Source organism: Hydractinia symbiolongicarpus, chromosome 14 (assembly GCF_029227915.1).
Source record: "Hydractinia symbiolongicarpus strain clone_291-10 chromosome 14, HSymV2.1, whole genome shotgun sequence".
NCBI lineage: Eukaryota > Metazoa > Cnidaria > Hydrozoa > Anthoathecata > Hydractiniidae > Hydractinia > Hydractinia symbiolongicarpus.
In genome coordinates, this window is record NC_079888.1 from 6,689,283 (window position 1) to 6,708,753 (window position 19,471).

Genomic DNA, 19,471 nt, shown 5'->3' on the forward strand with positions numbered 1-19,471 from the left:
TTGTAGGGTAATTTTAACAATTTATTCTTAAAACTTTCATCTGGTGGTTGTTATTATATAAACCAAGTAGCTATTTACACATCCATGTTCACACTTCCATTAAACAAAAATTAAAATAAATTAAAACATATAAAATTATGAAGGTGATTTTATTTAAGTCAGAAAAAAATGGTGTCTATTAATTCATTAAGAGCGTTGAAGCAGTGTTGTACAAAAATGTTTTTCCTGATTAAATAAAACAACCAACACGTCAAAAATACAATAGAAATGCTGGCGCTAACACGCAGAGAAAAAAGCTGTCATAGAAATACTTCATTCAATATACACAATAAAATAAGATAATAATATTTTTACGCTATGCATGTATAAAATAACTCAGGGTTTATATAGAAGGTAGTTCCTGTAGGTAAAGTCAGTCAAGAGGGATATGGTGAAGCAAACTTTATTTGGACTTTGAAGCAAAAATATGGAATATCCATGTAAACACAAAAGAACGCATTTCCACGCAAAAAGTGACTTAACTACCAACAGTTTTTCTCCAACTAATAAGAAACTTTTGGTAGACACTTATAAGGTTCTATATACAAATTCAAAAAAAAATTTAACTAAGGAAACTCAATTCAATTTAAAAAATCTTTCTTATATGGTGACAGGATACACTTCACCGCATCATGAAAAATTTTTCAAAAATTGGCTAGAAGAATTGACGTAGCACATATACGAGCAAAACATTGTTAAATAAACAGAATTAAAACAAGGTAAAATTGAAATATAAAATGTGTCTTGAAAATTAATAAAACAAAACACATCTAATTAAAAAAACTGTGATATGACTTTTTTTAAAAAAATACAAAATCTTATCTAATGCCATTTCAAAAATGGGTTACATAACTATTCGGAAGTATATACAATATGTTTTTCGAAGTTGATACTAAAAACAGAAAGATACCTTGGTAGGAAAAATAGATTATAATAGGTAACAGACTAAAAGAAAAACTCATACATTTGAAAGGAGGGAAATAACGATTCAATCACTATATGACAGGTATGGAAATAAAGATAAAAACCGGACTAAAAATTTGTTCCATTTAAAAATGATGTAAAAAATTAAGCTTTTAAAGTATGAAATAAAATATTAAAACTCCATAACACTGTCTTTTTTAATTGTTTACTCAACATTATGGAATGTATAAAAACACTTTGTATCAAAAAGTTGTCCAAACTGCATCGCCTTTAGAGATATATCTAACTGCTCAAATGTTTTGAGAATTATTTCAATATCTTTTGAATAGCCTTTGTCCACCATTCTTCAATTTCATTGTTACAGTTCAGTGTATATCGCTATTACACTTGCGCATTGTTATTGAAATACCCTGGAAGATGAAACATGGAGAGATTTTTACGTTTGCATCCACTTCTATGATTCGAATTGGTCTTTACGACTTAGATTCTCCATCACTTGTCGCAATTGAGCTTGCATCTATGAAGGTGGGTACCATGTCATCTTTGCTAAAGCTAGACATTCTAAGAGAAAAAATGTTTTTTTTAAAAATCAAATTTTGTTATCAGCAGCACTGATCTTCAATACACTTTATGCGTACTAAATGACAAATTTGGCACAGTCACAGCAATATGACATTTTTCTTCTTTTTTGTTTTATTTAAAGAGATTATGCTGAAGAAGTTTAATATGAACTTTAGATGGCAAAAACAAAGAGTATTGGTCTTACAAATCCAAAATAAATCCTTACTTTGCTTTCTTACAATCTGGACTTTCACCATCCCCAGAGCTAGATTTACTACCAGTATCTTTATCTTTGCGATGCTTTCTCTTCCAACAATCAGGATTGACCTTCATTCGCTCATCTGCCATTTCTTTTGCCATGCGTGAAAAATCTTCTCGTTTTTCTTCACATAATTCCCTCCATCTTTCACCAAGTAATTTGCTTATCGCTCTGAAATTATGAAAAATTGTTGTCAACAAAAAGCTGAAACAAAACATTTCTGCAATTGTAGGGCCCTGGGAAGATTCTTTTTCACGTGAAGAATGCATGTGTTTGCTTTCTATGCTGTGTGTGAATTTTTTCTGACAAATAAAACTTTGTCAGGTTAAAGGAGTTTTTTTTACTGTTTTTTTGCAAAATAAACGCATCTGATTTTCTTTCTCCATATAATTCATAAACAAATTTCACCAAAAAATGATTCTGTTTGCAAAATGTGCACATATTAGATGAAGCTTAAATGTCAAAATTTAAATTGCATTATAAAAATAACAGAAAATATTCTAACAAATTAACAAAGAGCAAAAACAAAAATAAAATCAAAATGCAAGTTAATTTTCTAGCAAACTCTATCTTTAAATGTAAATACAAAATGCATAAAAAGCAAAACACATAGCACATTGCAGATTCCATCACTTCATACCAAACAAAAGAATACTATTTCCAACCCCCCCAAAAAAAAGTTGATAACAATAAGATGTGCTACCTGTTATCTTTCCCTGGATAGACTTTGGTCAATTCTACTCTCATTGATTTAGCAAATAGCATAAAACCATTCATTGGTCGACGGTCTTTTTCATTACCCAATAATGGTTTTCGCCTCTTCTTTCGAGGAGCAACACATTTTTTAGAAACATCCTCACTCATCAACGAATCATTGGGTGGTAGTAGGTTATTACTTGCTGCCTTCACCTCTTCCATGGACATTGCTCGATTTTTCATGGCTTCTGAAATTGATTTTAATTCATTTACCAACTTTTCCTGACTTGTAGGTTGTTTTGATGATTTGCTTACATCTGTTGATTTGGCTGAATATGTGAGTGTTATTGTTTCTTGTGTTTTGGGTGGAGATGATGAAGATGTTGTCTCTTTTAAAACTGGGGATAATTTAGGAGGTGAGAATTTGCAAGGAGATTCCGGTATTTTCTAATCATAATAAAAAACCTTGATAACTCTACATTTAAATGTTACAGGTAGTCACTTAAAAAAAGACAATATATTTTACCCTGGCTTGTGAAAATTTTGAGGTATCTTGCACACTAAATGTAAACCTGGAAGAGAAATACAAACTTGTTAACCTTTAAAAAAGAGAAGTGTAACTTAAGATTTTTAACCACATACAGCACAACCAGAAGAATGCTAATACATAGTTAAAGCAACGCATGTTATGTTTTTTAACTAAAGTCAAAGAATACTTACACTTGTGGCCCTTTCGCAGATGTAAGAGCTGGTGAATTCCCAGTTATTTGATTCATCTTACTCACTGGGGCCTGAACAACCGTGTCATTAACATTCAATGCACGAAAAGGAATTCCATAACGAGCCATAGCTTCAGTTGGATTGGACGCAGACCAACCCTTTTGACGTGTGTAGAAGGGATGGTCGATAGGACACTTGGCTACCAAACGTTGGGTACCTGGTATAATCTGCTCAAAAGTCAATTCAATCATTTCCTAAAAATATGTATCATCTTTATACAATAAATTTTGTGCTACATTTCAGATGTTTAAAATTTTAGGACAGTCATAGTGATTCAAAGGAAATGATATAAATTGTCAACGACATTTACTGACTGCATAAATAAAATAGAATACAAAAAAAGTGAATAATGTGTTCAAACACAGTGTGAATAGGGAAAACAGAAATTTTTTTAGTTAAACCAGCCCTTAAAATTTGCATCGGCATTCGGCACTGCCAACGTATTTGCCGACGAAAAACACAAAGATAGCGTAGTTGCGTTGGCAAAGTGAAATTTAAAAAAAAAGACAATTGTGTTATTGTTTGACCTACTTCCACTCATTGCGACTAAAAAAAAATTCCACTCGATTTTCAGTAAGTTGGGCCATTCGATTTGCAATAATAATTAAAAAAGTTGTATATCGTAGTAAAAAGAAGTCCAGAAGTTCATTCTCCCACACAGCAGGCAATAAGTCAGTCCTGCCGCGGTTTTGTGAGGAAAGACGCTCTGCGAAGAGTCTAATATTTGAGTCTTCTGTTTCATGTTAAACTGTGCCTGTGATATTTTTAAAGCATGTCACTGGCGACTTCTGTAAAATACAATGTGATGATGCCCCAACCTAATGAGTTCAACTTGAAACATTAAAAGCCAGTTGATAGTGAACTATTAACTTAGCGAAGTTCACCATCAGGAAGGTATGTCAAAGGGACTTGTACTCCATGTCCATTTGTCATCATCTTAGGACATCAATACATCGAATTATAAGAAGTCTGGCCCCCATACAAGGTGATTGGTAAAAGTTTTTGCTAACTAAAAAATTTCAGTACAAAAAAATATTGCTGAGGCAAATCAGTTAAAATGTATCTCACCTCGTCGGTTTTATTGCTGACGTAAAAAATTCTAATTATAAGGGCTATAGTTTCACTAATAAAAATAATATATAATTAATTTTACCCAAAACATGTATACCCACAAAGCAAACAAAGTTGTGTTGACTACATACCCGTGCAGAATTTATGCTAGGCTTTTCTCTGATTTCAACAATTTTCATTCCACTAGTGTAGAAGTTCATATCATCACGACGACGGCCACCAGGTGTTGTACAAAATGCAGCAACATCTTCAGTAGTCATGAACTCCTTGTCATCTTGCTCAAACTTGACAGAACAACCTAAATACAGTTAAAATACAGATTAGAAATGATAAGACTAGGTAACCCTGAAACATATGGATAAGTTCCTTTCTCAGCCTTAAAATTAAGTTGTTTGTAGTATAAGTATAGGTTTAGTAGAAAGATTTTCCTCAAAAAAAAGAGCAATGGTTACAATTTTAAAATCAATAAAATAATATCAATATTTATAGGTAAAACTTCATAGAAATAACCAGTGTCTATTTAAGACAGCAGTAGAATCAATTTCTACCATGAATTCAAAAATACAGCATTGTACTCAAGTGTTGCGTATTCAAATCTTACCTCTTAAGAAACATAACCAAACAGGAGTGGGCCACATTTGTGTTGGCCAAAAAGATGGCGTTTGTATATTGTCAAGAAATGGTGAAGGAGGTAGAGAGTTGGAAGAAGTGATGATTGAGTCTGAATGTGAGGTGTCTGCATTCGAACGTGATATTGTTGGTGTTAAAAGAAACTAAAACACGAAAAAATAATGTGTATGATAAAAGTTTGTTGTTCAACAAAATCATTATAAAAAACATACAAATTTTGTAAATAAACAATTACTCACTGTTTTATCAGGAAAAGCATATCTTGAAGGACTTTTTAATGTCCAGTCATGACTGGAATCTGGCAAAAGACTTGGTGTTAGTGACAATGGCAAGGGGCTATGCCGAAAAGGACTTCTTGGACTAGTAGCTATTTCTGCTAAGTGGCGCAATCTGCTTGTTGGATCCAACTTACTCAAATCTTTGGGTTTAATCTCATTTTCCATAGGAGTTGGGTTGATAACCAAAACTGGTGGAATGGACTTGGATCTAGATGTTCTGCGACTTAGTAATGGCTTTGATTCTTGATGCGTGTTGCTATCGTTGCTTGAAACTAAAAAGAATGATAGAGTGAATGGTGGTAAAGAACCACTCTAATAACACCTTTAACAAAAAAACACTCTACGAAAACATGTTGTACTTAAGTAAATATAAAATGATAACAGACATCAAAAAAATATAAACTAATACCTGACATTGCCTCCTTTGATACAGTGCAAGCTAAATCTATTTCTTCTTTCTTCACAGCTGTGGAAGATAAAGTAACCATTTCAATAGACTTAGATACTGATGGTGAAATTGGTGGATTTGAAATATCATTTTGAAACACACAATCAGATAGTTCAGTCTCTGTACTGCTTTCAGATGCACCTCGTAAGTTTTTTGGTGTTGTATTATTATTCCGATCACACTGTATGTTTGAGGGTGAAGTGCTTATATCAGGAACTATTTGTTCTGTGTTTTGTACAGAGGAAGGTATTTTAAATTTCACAGACTCAGTCAGCGTTTTTGTTAAAAACACAGGTTCTTCTTTTATACCACCGTTGCAAGAACTAAAACTACTTCGCGAGTTATAGCTTAGTTTATCATGTGACGTAGTACATTGCAAATCACGATTGACTAAATCGTTTGGATATTCTTTCCCTTCATTTGGAAGTGGAAAATCTTTGAAACCATTATATGGCTTGCTATCTCTGAAATTCTTGTCATCAGTTATGCAAGAAAAGTTAAAAGCTTCATTCCTACTGTCGCCGTGGTAATCAGAACTAAAACTACCACTTGTGCTATGTTGATAGTTGTCTGTTTTATGACAATTGTAAAATTCACAAGAAGACCTTTGAGAATCGTAGTCTGCAGAAGGCAATCGTGGGTTTGATAAATCACCGGTTGATAATCTTTGACACTGCTGACGAAATTGATTATTTGCTTGTTGACATTGCTGTGTGTATTCCGAAAGTGAAGATCGCGAACAATAAGAACTGTAGCTATTTCCTGGGAGACGATTATAACTTGTTGTTGGTCTTCTTGGATATTCACCATTACGTGCTAAACTATCATCACTTATTTTATCATAGTGAGAAAATCTATCCTTCATAGTATATGGACTTTGCAGACCTGAACTAGCTGATCCCCCTGACATATATGAGCCCATGTCCATGGGGCTTTTTATTAGTGGGCTGGGTATACCTGGCAAATTTTTTAGAAGTGGAGATGTAAGTGGGAGTGGACTTTTAATAAGTGGTGACGGTACACTTGTTCTTTCACGAAATGCTCCATTCATAAATGTTCTTGGGTATGAATCTGTCAACGAAATATATGGATCCTCCTCAGAGCTTATTGATTCTCTTCCCTTAGGTGAAGTAGCCCTGAGATTTTGTTTTGATAAAACTGGTTCAATGTTGTGAGCCTTACGCAAGTGATATTTTAGTCCATTTGCACTTTTAAACTTCTTGTGACAACACTGGCAAACATGAGGTCTGGGATCTATATCATGTGATTTTAAGTGATATCTGTATCCAGGTGAAGAGCGAAATACTTTGCCGCAACCTTCCTGTGGGCAGCGCAAAAGTTTTCCAGGTTTTGCATCATTACCTTGAACCTCCTATAAAAACAGAGATATATGAGAACGTGAAGGAAGATTCAGCAAGATTATCATTATAGCAGATCCCTAAAAGAATGTACTGAAATGTATGGCACACTATACACTGGCAAAAGATATATCACATTTAAATATTCTGTGTATTGTTAACAGGCAATCAACCATATGGGTGATTCAACAAAAAAAGAAGTAACTTTATTTGTTATATAGTGCAGGAGAACATTCACAAGTTTTATCAATGGTTGCCTATGTTACAATATACTAATCCTTCATGGCTACTACTAATTGAAATCGAAATCCAATAGGATAATGTAGTCAGGTTATATTTGAATTATATTTTTTAAAGAATAAACTGTGTTATTCAACACTGATAAGATGATAAAGAAAAAACAGATTAGCTCACAATACATTATTAAGTTATAAACTCTTAATTTTACTATTGCTAACACATCAAAACACATGTGTTGATGTGTTTAGTTGTTCTAGTATGTGCTGTGTGCACATGAAAAAGGATTGGAAACAAAATTAAGTTATATTAACGTTCTCTGTAGATAAAAAGGCATAGACAATAATAAGTTGGTTGATGTTCTTAAACCAACAAATAAATGCTTAAATACCTAGCTCTACAGTGCTTTAAATTCCTTAACCTTTTCAAAAAAAACGTTAAAGGGAAAGATGTAGAGTGAAAGGAGGAGGTAATATACAAAAATAACTTGTGGTGGGAAGCAGTGTATTGTTTTGGATTTTTAAGTAAGGCATTAGCTTAATAAATGACTTTTAATTACACAAAAACGAACTACTTTGATGCAGTGTTTGCTGTAAAAGTGACAATTAATTCTGTGTACAATTTCCTGACTATTGAAATGGCAAATTCCGGTAATTTAATTCCCTATTCAACGTTTTAAAATGATAGCATGTTGCTTATTTCCATGTTTTCACACCTACTTAAAAGTAGGATGGCTTAAAGATAACCTTGTCACAGCAGATTATACGTCTACAGATTTATTTATCTGTGTAAGTTGACTTATTGAACTCATTGAGGAACAAAGATCTAAAACCTTTAACCCATTCAACAAAGATATATTATATTGCACCAAAAACGTTATTCAACTAATTTTAAAATAATTATTGGTAGGTTGTTGTTCCTACTAAAATTTAGTGTATACATAAATCAGTTGCAGATTTAAGAAGAAATGTCTGTTACTTACCATATGACAAACCATACTGTCAATATTCTCACTTTTTTTAAATCATTATTTTCTACACATAATTTTAACACAAATTATATCTTGATATAACAGACTCAATTGTCAACACAATTTATATACAAACAAACCAACACATCACAACTCTTCGTATATATCCACTTAAATTAACTCCATTAGATCAGAAGATTTAAAAACCTAAATGGCTACTTTAAAAACAATAAATAGGATGGTGACGTCATTCTCTTGAGTATGAAAAAATATTTTTATCACTTTCTACAACACACTACACTACTTGTTTTTAGGTAAACATATTTAAAAACAACAAATTCTTATATGAAAAATATTAAATTATCATTTTTTCCAATTTTGTACACATTCCATCCTTCAACTCATTTATTCTTACAAATAAAAAAGATTCTATTGAGAATATATATAACAAAAAACATTAAAAATAACAAATAATCCCAAGACAAACAGTGTCATTATTAACAGTTAACATAACATGCAAAGAAAAGAGAAAAAATTTATGAAAACACACAAAATAAACAACTTTCTTTGAATAAACCTTCAGTAACTTAATTCAAATGTAAAGTGGTTTTCATAGTGCATCCGGTGAGGGTGAGGTTCCGGTATGGATTAATTACCTCACCATGAAAACTGTTTGGTCTTGCTAATTATTATTAAAACAAAGAAATGTCAAATGTAAAAAAACATAAAGTTTATAATTTATCAGTATATATTATATCTGCCAAGTTAATTTAAACTAATTTCATGCTTTTGTTTAAATTTTTATTTAATAAACTCCTATTGTGTGAAAAATATGTTGTTCTTTCTTATCTTTATAACAAATCAGACATTTTATAATTTAGTCCCTATTTACACTTTGTATAAATAAAACTTCTCTTTACCTTTGTTGAAGGCTTCCCCATTTACACTTTGTATAAATATCCTGTTTACATGTTTTAAAACTTAGCCCCTATTTACACTATGTACTACAAATTAAAATTCTCCTTGCATTCTGCACAGTTCATCCTGTTCACAGATTGTGCACATTTTTTTCAAAATCATAAAGATAGATATGTGGTTGCTGTATATAATGTTAAAGTACAAAATGAAAGGAATTGTTATTTAAATAGAAAAATTATAAAGAAAAAATTAACAAAAACTGCAACAGGAGTATCCTTAAGATTCTTCAGCAAAAGAAACATAAAACAACAAGACACTAAGTGCACACATGTATAAGAGTTACCTTCATCATTAATTGAAGGAAACGTCTTACTGTCATCTTTCTCCATATACACACAAAATTAAATAAATATCAATATTTCCTGATGAAATGCTTAACTGCCTGATTAAAATAAACGTGATTCGCTTGACATTTGTACATGTATGCCATCCTTCTTATAGAGAATTAACTTCACTGAAGAGGATTAAAATCTGTTATGTCGTCACACAAGACTTCTAACGTATAAATCAAAAAGGGTTTGCCATACACAACTACGTGATTGTGATAAGATAAAATACAAATAAAACCACTGATTACGTTTGTCATTTATGCATTCTGTGTTATATACAGGCACAGATTAGGAAAATCAAAGTGAATTAAAAAACTAAAGATAGAAAAATATTACGTCATTATTGTTTGACAATGTTAACTACATCATAAGTACACTTTATTTAAGTGTCCACTTATTAAAATATACCAATAAGTACTAGGATTAAAGAATTTTCCCTTAAAAGTCAATTAAATTTTACTGTGAAATTATTTCCTACTCACACTAAAAAAAAAAAATAAGATATTGGGTACTAATGTAAAAATAAAACATATTTACAGCAAAAACCTAAACTGAACCATATCATAAACACAAATATGATGACCAATACGTTTATCTTCTGAATATTGTTCAGTGATTTTATATCGCTTAACTGTAAAAGTGTATAGCCCTTCTGTGAATGTAGTAACAATCACATTGTAAAGCATTAACCAATTTGTAACAAACTCAAGACACTGCCCCTACATCTCAAGGATTAAATTTTTCTATAACCAACAAGAAAACCATCCGGTTTGATCACACATTCGTATTGTACACATACTTTATACTAAAATATTGCATTGATTTTATATTTATATATATAAGGTTCTTGTTTATATAGACCTGTTGTATAATTTTTATTTCACTCGAAATGGGTGTATGACACCCAAAACGTCATAAAATGTTGTTTTAATTTGTACACATACACATGGATGTCCAAGTTTTAACATAAAATATTGTCAATCAAATTTCTAATGTCTCATGTAAAAACAACAAGAACTGAAGCGGTTTGAACACTCAAACAACACTATGATGATAAACAATTAAACTGTATTTATTAAAATATAAAATATACAAAGATAAAATTTGGTATAAAAAATAAGGCACAAACTTAGAGAAAGAGATGATGATAAATTGAATCATATTAAAAGTTGTGACTAATTTTTGATAACTGAGATATGGCTGGAGAGCACACAACTCGAGTCAATTTCGAACATTATAACATTGTCAACAATCATTTCAAGACAACGAACACCCTCATTTGATGCAAGATTTCGGGAAATTCTACTGGTTTCATTATTTTTGGTATACTATATAAAGCTATATGATAATAAGAAAACAACAAGAAATTCAAGATTTTAGCACAAATTATAGTTGCAAAAAATCACAACATTTTTAGTAGCATCACTAAAATTAGTTACTATAAATTACAAATATGACATATCAGTTTAACTCCATAGCAACTATACATTAATAAAGTGCCAAAGCAAACTTCTTGACAGGCCCATAATTACTGATGATAGAAATTGTCAAGATTTTTTGTCGCTTTAAATTTAACATCATAAAATGTAATTTTTAGTTGGCATTAGAAATAACATTTGGCATAATTATGCACCCCTGTAACCCCCTTTGGACCTTATTCATTTCATCGCTCATGAAAAAAAATTAATTTAAGATAGCTATTACATGCAGAAAATTCACCCGAGGATTTACCTTCTCTCCTTTAGCATGACCCAATAAAGTTTGTGTAGAAATAATCACAACAAATCTTAATATTTCAGCACCTGTTTTAAGTTTCACAATACGCCAGGTGTGTATTCTAAATGTGAACTCAATATCATGATGAAACACAATCACAAAAATTCCATTTACTTAAGACTCAGTATTGGTGGCATGTTAGCAATGTTGTTAGTATGGGACCCTTAAATATTTCCCCCCAAAGTAGATGTCGAAATCAATAATACAGTTGGTGAACAAGTTAGCTATTGGTTAAGCAGCTACAGTTTGTCAAAGACTTCATTATAAACACTGTTTACTTCAGATGTAGTGTCTGAGGAAATCTCTCTTTTTTTAATATAATGGGTAATCCACCCCTGGATATCATGAGTAAAGTATCCCAAATGTAATTGATAACCCTTAAACCTATCAAGCACATCATTTCTAGAAACATTGTACAGCTTGTTAGAACACAACGATGAGGACATGGACCATTGTCAAAATGTCAACATATTGTTGAATAGATAGATCCAGACAAGAAGATCTCGGCAACAGAGAATTTTAAAACCAATGCAGAAATTGTTATGGCGAAAAGTGAACATCCACCTTGAAATGATGTAGACAATCAACAGCAACAGCTTTATTCCTAAGATAAATACTATATACCCTATATATACCCTCACACTTTTAGCAAACAGTGTGACAAGTTCAACTTTTACATACACCTTTGCATTGCATCCTTGCTTCTTAGTTTTTAAAAATATCCCATGTATTCATACGAGATATTTGTATTTATTGGTGACTTCTGTGACAATGCACACTGAACTTAACGGCTTACATCCTGTGAAAAAAATTGGTTTTTTGAGACATAGAACTTGAAAGTTTGAAGAATAATTCATACATAGGGCAACTTAGTTTATGTAAATGTGTTCTAAAACTGAATGGCTCAAACCCTATTTACTTCATCATATAAATAACTATCATAGCAGCAACCCATTTATATCAATACATGCTATACATAATTATCATAATTAGCAAGAAAAAAGAACCAGCCAAGATTCTCTCCCTCCAAAAGAAAGACTCATATACAACTTCTCAAGCTCTGTTTTATAAAACATCATTTTTTTGCAAAAAGTTAAGCCTTAGGTCTTTTGATAACTTTAGTAATTTTTGATGATAAAAAAATAGTTGAATGTTGCAATAAAAAAATATCTAATTTAATTTGTATTTCCTTTAAAAAAATTAGAGAAAAAAAATTAGAGAAAATAAAAACAATTCATTTACCTCTTTTTGCTGGGAGGCATCCTTTCGTTCTGCTATCATCATCTGGAAGGGATAACCATGTATTCAGTGTAGATGGTCTAAACAAAAGCAAAACATTTAGATGTGTATATGCTAAAATCGGTAGACTTGGGTTATTTCATTGACACCCAAATTCGAGCCTTGATCTGTGACAAAGATTAATCAGTGCTTCAAAAATTAAGTACACACTCGTAAGCATGTACATAAAAATCGACACCATTACTTTCATGCAACTTTCAAAATGGAAGTAAATGTTACAAAGTTTAATGGTTAAATTAGATTTCTATTTATAGGTCTATATTTATGCATCCCTTATCAACGATGAGAAGAAAAGGATTGTCTTTTCATTGTTGATAAGGAATGATCTACAAATTCTGTGCCAACTCGACTTGTTAAAAAATGTCTCCAAAGTTTAATGACATTGGCCTGTTTAATTTCATACAAGACGATATCATTTGCTATTAAAATCGATAAAACTGATTCAAATTCAAGCTAAAATAAAAAATTTGTCTTAAGCAACTTGAGACGAATTACACCATACAAGAACAGTTTAATTGCTACGCAAGACTCACATTTTCAAAAGGGACTGTAAGGGATCGTCTCAAAATGTTCGTATGTTTTTTTCGTATAATTATACGAACGCTACGAAGTACTTCGTTTCGTGAAACGAATGTCATACGAAGTGCTTCGTTTAAAATAAAAAATGTAAACAAAGTTTATACGAACTTTGTTAATATATGATACGAACTTAAACGAAGTTTTTTTTACCGTACAAAATGAAATGATACGAACTTTGAACAAAGTAAATTGCTATACGATCTTGAAACGAACTTCAAAAGTACCGGCGTGATTGCGCATAATAACGAAACCAGAAACAAAAGAATTAAACAATTTTTTTTAAAGACGAAAAGAAATAATACGCACTTTAAACGAAACCAGAAATAAAAAAAGTAAAATATACGAGGTTGACTTCTTTGAAAAGACTAGTAAAATTGCATATTCATAGGTTCAATCTACACGATCTACGGCGATCTTTTCGCTTTATACGATCCCGTTTTCATGATTTTTAAACGATCTACGGCGATCTTTTCGCTTTATACGATCCAGTTTTCATGATTTTTAAACGATCTACGGCGATCTTTTCGCTTTATACGATCCTGTTTTCATGATTTTTAAACGATCTACGGCGGTCTTTTCGCTTTATACGATCCTGTTTTCATGATTTTTAAACGATCTACGGCGATCTTTTCGCTTTCTACGATCCCGTTTTCATGATTTTTTAAACGATCTACGGCGATCTTTTCGCTTTCTACGATCCCGTTTTCATGATTTTTAACGATTTACGGCGATTCTTTCGCTTTCTATGATTCCGTTTTCATGAATTTTAAACGTTCCACAGTGATCTTTTCGCTTTCTACGATCCTGTTTTCATGAGTTTTAAACGATCTACAGAGATGTTTTTGCTTTCTACGATGCCGTGGAGACGATCCTTAAAGACCTTAGATAATAAATCCAATTAGAATAAACGAAGTTCGTATAACGAAACGAACTTTATAATTGTTGAAAAAATTTCAATATAAAACTATAGATAATAGTCCAATTATAATAAACGAACTTCGTAGAAGCAAATTTTTATACGAACTTCTTTAAAAATGATACGAACTACATACGAACTTTATTTTAAATGATACGAACTTTATACGAACTTGTAATTTTGATGATACGAAAAAGTTCGTATTAAAAATAAAATGATACGAAAGATTTAATAAATCGATACGAAGTTTTTTATACGAATTATACGAACTACGTACGAACATTATGAGACGAAACAACATGTGAACTCAGGGGCCTGCTTTGAAAGTCCATACCATAAAAAATTGTGAATTTACCCCACACAAAAATGTTGTGAAACTGATTGCATATTTCATGCTTATATAATTTATTATGAATAAGGGGGGGGGGGAGAGAATTTAAAATGGAGTCTTAGATTATCAATCGCTATTGTCGTTACATTGACCCACTAGCCTTTTCCTCTTACGTACACACATGTTAACGAAAACATGAGCCACACGATCGTGCACTTAATAGATAGATACATGTGCATATTTTACATGGCTAGTCTCACAAATATCGAGGGATATACCCTGTCTATTATTTCCAGGAGAGGCCATGGCTTAGAAGGAGAGTCCTAGAGTATTTAATGCTCATTTTGAGCTACGCAGACCCAATTAGAGCCCACGCTCTACTAGACAACTCCCAGCAACATCCAATGGCCCACAGTGTGCCATATTCCTAATTTCCCTCATATGGCTTGGGTTAACCCAAGGGCTATGGTAACATTCACTCGCCCGTGATGAATCGCCGTCAAGAGGAATCGAATCCCGGTCTCCTGCACAGAGTATGAGGGCTATAACCAGTAATCTACGGTGCCACAAGCGTTTTTTTCAACCTTTTGATGTTGAAAAACTCCTTTCCCAACAGAATTGAAATAAATTAAATTTTCACATTGCAGATGTTATACGCCCCTAGATTCCTTTTGTCTGTACTACATGACTTTGTCTTTACAGCATAATTTTGTTTTAACATTTTAATGATTTACTGATTTTTCTTCTTTACGTGTCAGTATTTTCAGTTAAATATAAAAAGATGCTGACATCTTACTTTGTATAAACTAATTTCAATGAAAAGTGCAAGTAATGACATGACAATTGGATCAGTTAACAAAACTCTGTAAACCAATTTGTCAAAAATCTTATCTTTTAAAAAAATAGATAGAAGTAAATACGTAAGGAACGAATATTTAATGAGATTTTTATTATAAAATTTGTTGTCTGGCTGGAGTGGAAGATTCTTTGGCTTTTGAAAGGATTTTTTGAAAAGATTAAATACTTTCATAATTATTACATTATTACACTCTATTTGTTTACAGGGGAGTGTATTGGTTTGTCGTATTTGTTTGTGGAATAAAAAACAGAAATTTTTATTTCCCAGTGCATTAAAAATGTTTAAAAGGAGATATTTATAACTTAGAACTCTCCTTTTAAACATTTTTAACATAAATGGATGCTGTATCGTAAGAAAGCATTCTGGAATAACAGATTTTCCCTTCAACACCCACAAGTATTTTTTTATATAAGAGCCGTACACTATTTTCTCTGCAGCACAATTGTAACCCATTTATTTGATTAAAAATTGATGCAGTTTATCTGCAATTGCGTTAATGCTATCAAATGTAGATGACACCTTTTTCTTTAAGTGCTGTCATTTAAAAAGATGCCTATTCGGAGAATTTTATGAAATATAAGCCAAGCAGCAAAAATTAAAAAATCCTTCAATAACTTCTTACACAATAACGTCTCAAATGTTATGAACTGTTGTAACTACTAACCATCTCCTGTAGATTTTCTGCCCCAAAACATTTGGAAGTTTTTTATAGGATTAAAGAAATCAAATTTAGAAAAACTACCAAATATTGCCTCACATGTTTATGACGTGTTAAAATCTTCACAAAAAAAATCTTCCCAAATGCTTTTTATAGCTAAAGCTGAAATATCACTCTTTACAAATCCTTAAAAACAATTATGGTACTGTATCATTAATATTTAAATTCAATTTTCTTACAATAAACTTTATATTTTAATTAATAATAAAAAGTCCTTGACACTAGGTTGTGAAATACATTGCGATATTAGCTAAGAGATACCTACAATAGCACAGAAAATATTTTTGAAAACAATAGTAACCCAAAATTGTTTCTAAAATTATACAATATGGAAAGCGATCATGATGTGTAATTAAAAATTCTTTACAAGTTTGTTAGCCATTGCTTATAAACTTGAGACTTTACTGATGACTGAAATTATAAAAATTTGATATCAAATGCAGCCTTTTCAATTCAGCTTTATTGTCCCACTGTTGGGTTTATATTATTTAATCAAAAATTCATTGTTTACGTCAGTCTTTAAAATGTACAATGTGTAGTGCTACCATTTATTGTTATGCCTTGTTTATTCAATTTCTTAGCTCACTTGTCCAGTCCCGTGTCTTATTGCCTCGTATGTCCCACTTGTATCATTATGTTTCATCTTAGATATATGTATTATTTAATTGTCAACTGTTACTTGATCATGTCATTAGGGATTTCATGTCAATTACTTTATAAAATACGTTTTTTCCCCTCATTCCGTCAAATCAAAAAACTGAGTAGTCACAAGAAAACTTTGTACAAAAGTATAAATCAAATTTTACACAAATCAACTTTCCAGAAAACGTTTTGACGTAATTCAATTTCAAGTTTATCCGGTTTCATACTTGGCTATCTGGTACGATTATCTAATAATATATTTCAATTTTATTTTGGTTAGATTCCTCTTGACGGCGATTCAACATGGGCGAGTGAATGTTACCATAGCCCCGGGTTAACCCAAGCCATGTGAGGGAAATTGGGAAGATGGCACACTGTGTGGGCCGTTGGATGTTGCCGGGAGTTGTCTAGTAGAGCGCGGGCTCTAATTGGGTCTGCGTAGCTCAAAATGAGCATTAAATACTCTAGGACTCTCCATCTACGCCATGGCCCCTCCTGGAAATAATAGACAGGGTATATCCCTCGATATTTGTGAGGCTAGCCATGTAAAATATGCACATCTCTCTAAGTTTCAGTGAGAATTAGAAAGGTTCGAAGGCAATGATATCACTTTTTAAGTTTTCATTTTCCCCTGGGATCCCTAAACTTATATGCACGATCTATAAAAGGAAAATAATTTGTCAAACCTTTGTATAATTGGTATCCTAATTTCTTACTCATATATAATACAAATTTGACTATATTTCACTGAATGTTTGTCTTAGTGTTTATCAGTATAAAAATATGTCAGGAAGAAAGCATCCTGGTTTTCTCTTTTTTATTTTATATGACAAAAAATAGCTGTGTAAATTTAATTTCTGATTTAGTTTTCAGTTTAATTGTAGTGTATATATGTTGATTTTTACAACAAAAAGATATATTATGTATATACATATATAAACCTCTAATTTTATATAACATTATTAACCTCACCAAACACAACTGTTTACAAATATACCTTCCTACTACTTTACTATTTTCTTGTTTAACATTTTGTAAGCATTATATGTATTAATTCTATATATGTATACACTTTTATTATGGCAGAAAAATATACATATTTTACCAACGATAATATATACTTAGCATTTTCACAAATTTAAAAAAAGATTTGCTAAGCCTTTGAGGAGGTTCGAAACCAAATCTCAACAATTTCACTGTAAGAACAGGAAATACTCTTAAAGTATACAATTGTTAAATAGTGTCTGAAATATTTCTATAAAGTTGTACATCCTGTGACCTTTATAAGAATTTCAACACACTTCCTGTTATGGATTAAGATTGGTGTTCATATATCAACATAACCTAAGCCAATAAAATGAATGTGTGATAAATGTAGTTTCATTTTCCTAGGTTCTAATTAACGAGTTGTGGTTGGTATTTATGTGGTTGATCTTGTTGATTTTAAGATGTTAAGACATACCCCATGTTTCCCTTCTAGAAGAAATTACAAAGATATTTATAGAATGTTTAAAAAGCCCTTTAAACAACTGTAATCTTTAAAATTGGCTTTGTTTGATACTGACCTGGCAATTTTTTGGCATATATACCCCTAACCTACAAATAATTTAGATCTCTTAGGTCAATGTTTTGTAACTTTGCAAATTTATAGCCAAATTGATTTATATTTTATATGGTAAGCATCAGGGGTATACTCTGTCAGTTATTTTCAGAAGGGATCCTTAAAATTTCCACCCAACTAGCTACACAACAAACATGAGAGAATGGAACATGCCACGGCATGTATACAAAACAAGCTATAGATCCCAATAAAAATGTGTTTAGCCGCACAGGTAGCTAAATGCCACCTACACCATTTGTGCACTGTGTGCTAACAACTGTATGTGTTACAAGTGACAGTACAGATTAGAGACAGCTTTCCATGTCAGGTTTTTATTTTTTGCTGACAAAAATGCGCAAGCATTCTGCTGGTAAGTAGACAGTATAAACAACAGACTATATGGTAACCAAAGAATCATTCAAATACGAAATATTTGCTTAACAATTGTTAGAGAAAATATAGCTATATAAATGTAGTTAAAATATTAATCCAAGTGCCTTTGGATCTTATGAGAGAAGATATATAGCTAGCTAATTTAAAAAATAATCCTATAGTGCCTTTTTTGGATATTGTGTTCCTGTTTTACGCTATTATGGTCCTAATTTTTTGCCTATCAAAATGCATGCACATGCAAAAAGAAACAAATTTGGAAACCTTGTAAACATTGGCCAAGTCATTTAGCTAGCTAGCTATAGCTAAAAAGTTAGCTATATTTCTTATTTTCATAAATGCTTTAGCTAGCTAGTGCAAACAAAACCAAAATAGTGGACATTAAATGCATTAAAATCACTGTTGCTCTTTTCTTTAAAATCAAATACACGTGCTAGAGATTGATTTAAATGTTCCTAATAAATTTATTATGAAATACACAAGTTGCTATATGTGGTTACTCCGCCAGCCAGCTATAGCATTTCAGTCATTAATTATTTAAAAATTCGCATCTAACACACTATTATATAGAATAATTTACAAACCAGATGTTTACAAATATTATTTTTAAAACGGAATACCATTTACATTCTTATTTTAACAAAATAAATAAACATTATTCTTCCCTTACCAAATTATTGTTCGCCGCCATAGTTGACTTGCTTTGGTTTCTATTATTAGACTCTTAACAATAAATTAGTGTCCTTTATTAGGGAGATTACAATAAAATGACGGAGAATATTATCTCTATTACAAAGTGCGTC

The 19,471-nt window shown here is 31.5% G+C and overlaps 1 protein-coding gene across 2 annotated transcripts; it reads right to left on the minus strand.

Moving 5' to 3' along the window:
• On the minus strand, positions 1-19,471 carry LOC130625538 (uncharacterized). 2 transcript variants are annotated; one of them, XM_057440642.1, is made up of 11 exons: positions 19,339-19,471; positions 12,577-12,653; positions 5,648-7,058; positions 5,200-5,510; positions 4,932-5,103; positions 4,462-4,628; positions 3,200-3,453; positions 3,006-3,051; positions 2,487-2,926; positions 1,751-1,954; positions 1-1,524 (listed from the first exon to the last, which is right to left on the minus strand). In XM_057440642.1, the coding sequence occupies exons 2-11, from the start codon at positions 12,616-12,618 to the stop codon at positions 1,437-1,439; spliced, it is 3,135 nt and encodes a 1,044-aa protein (XP_057296625.1). In that variant the 5' UTR covers positions 12,619-12,653; positions 19,339-19,471; the 3' UTR covers positions 1-1,436. The 2 variants fall into 2 exon arrangements, with proteins under 2 accessions (XP_057296625.1, XP_057296626.1); XM_057440643.1 differs by lacking the exons at positions 12,577-12,653; positions 19,339-19,471 and adding an exon at positions 8,264-8,484.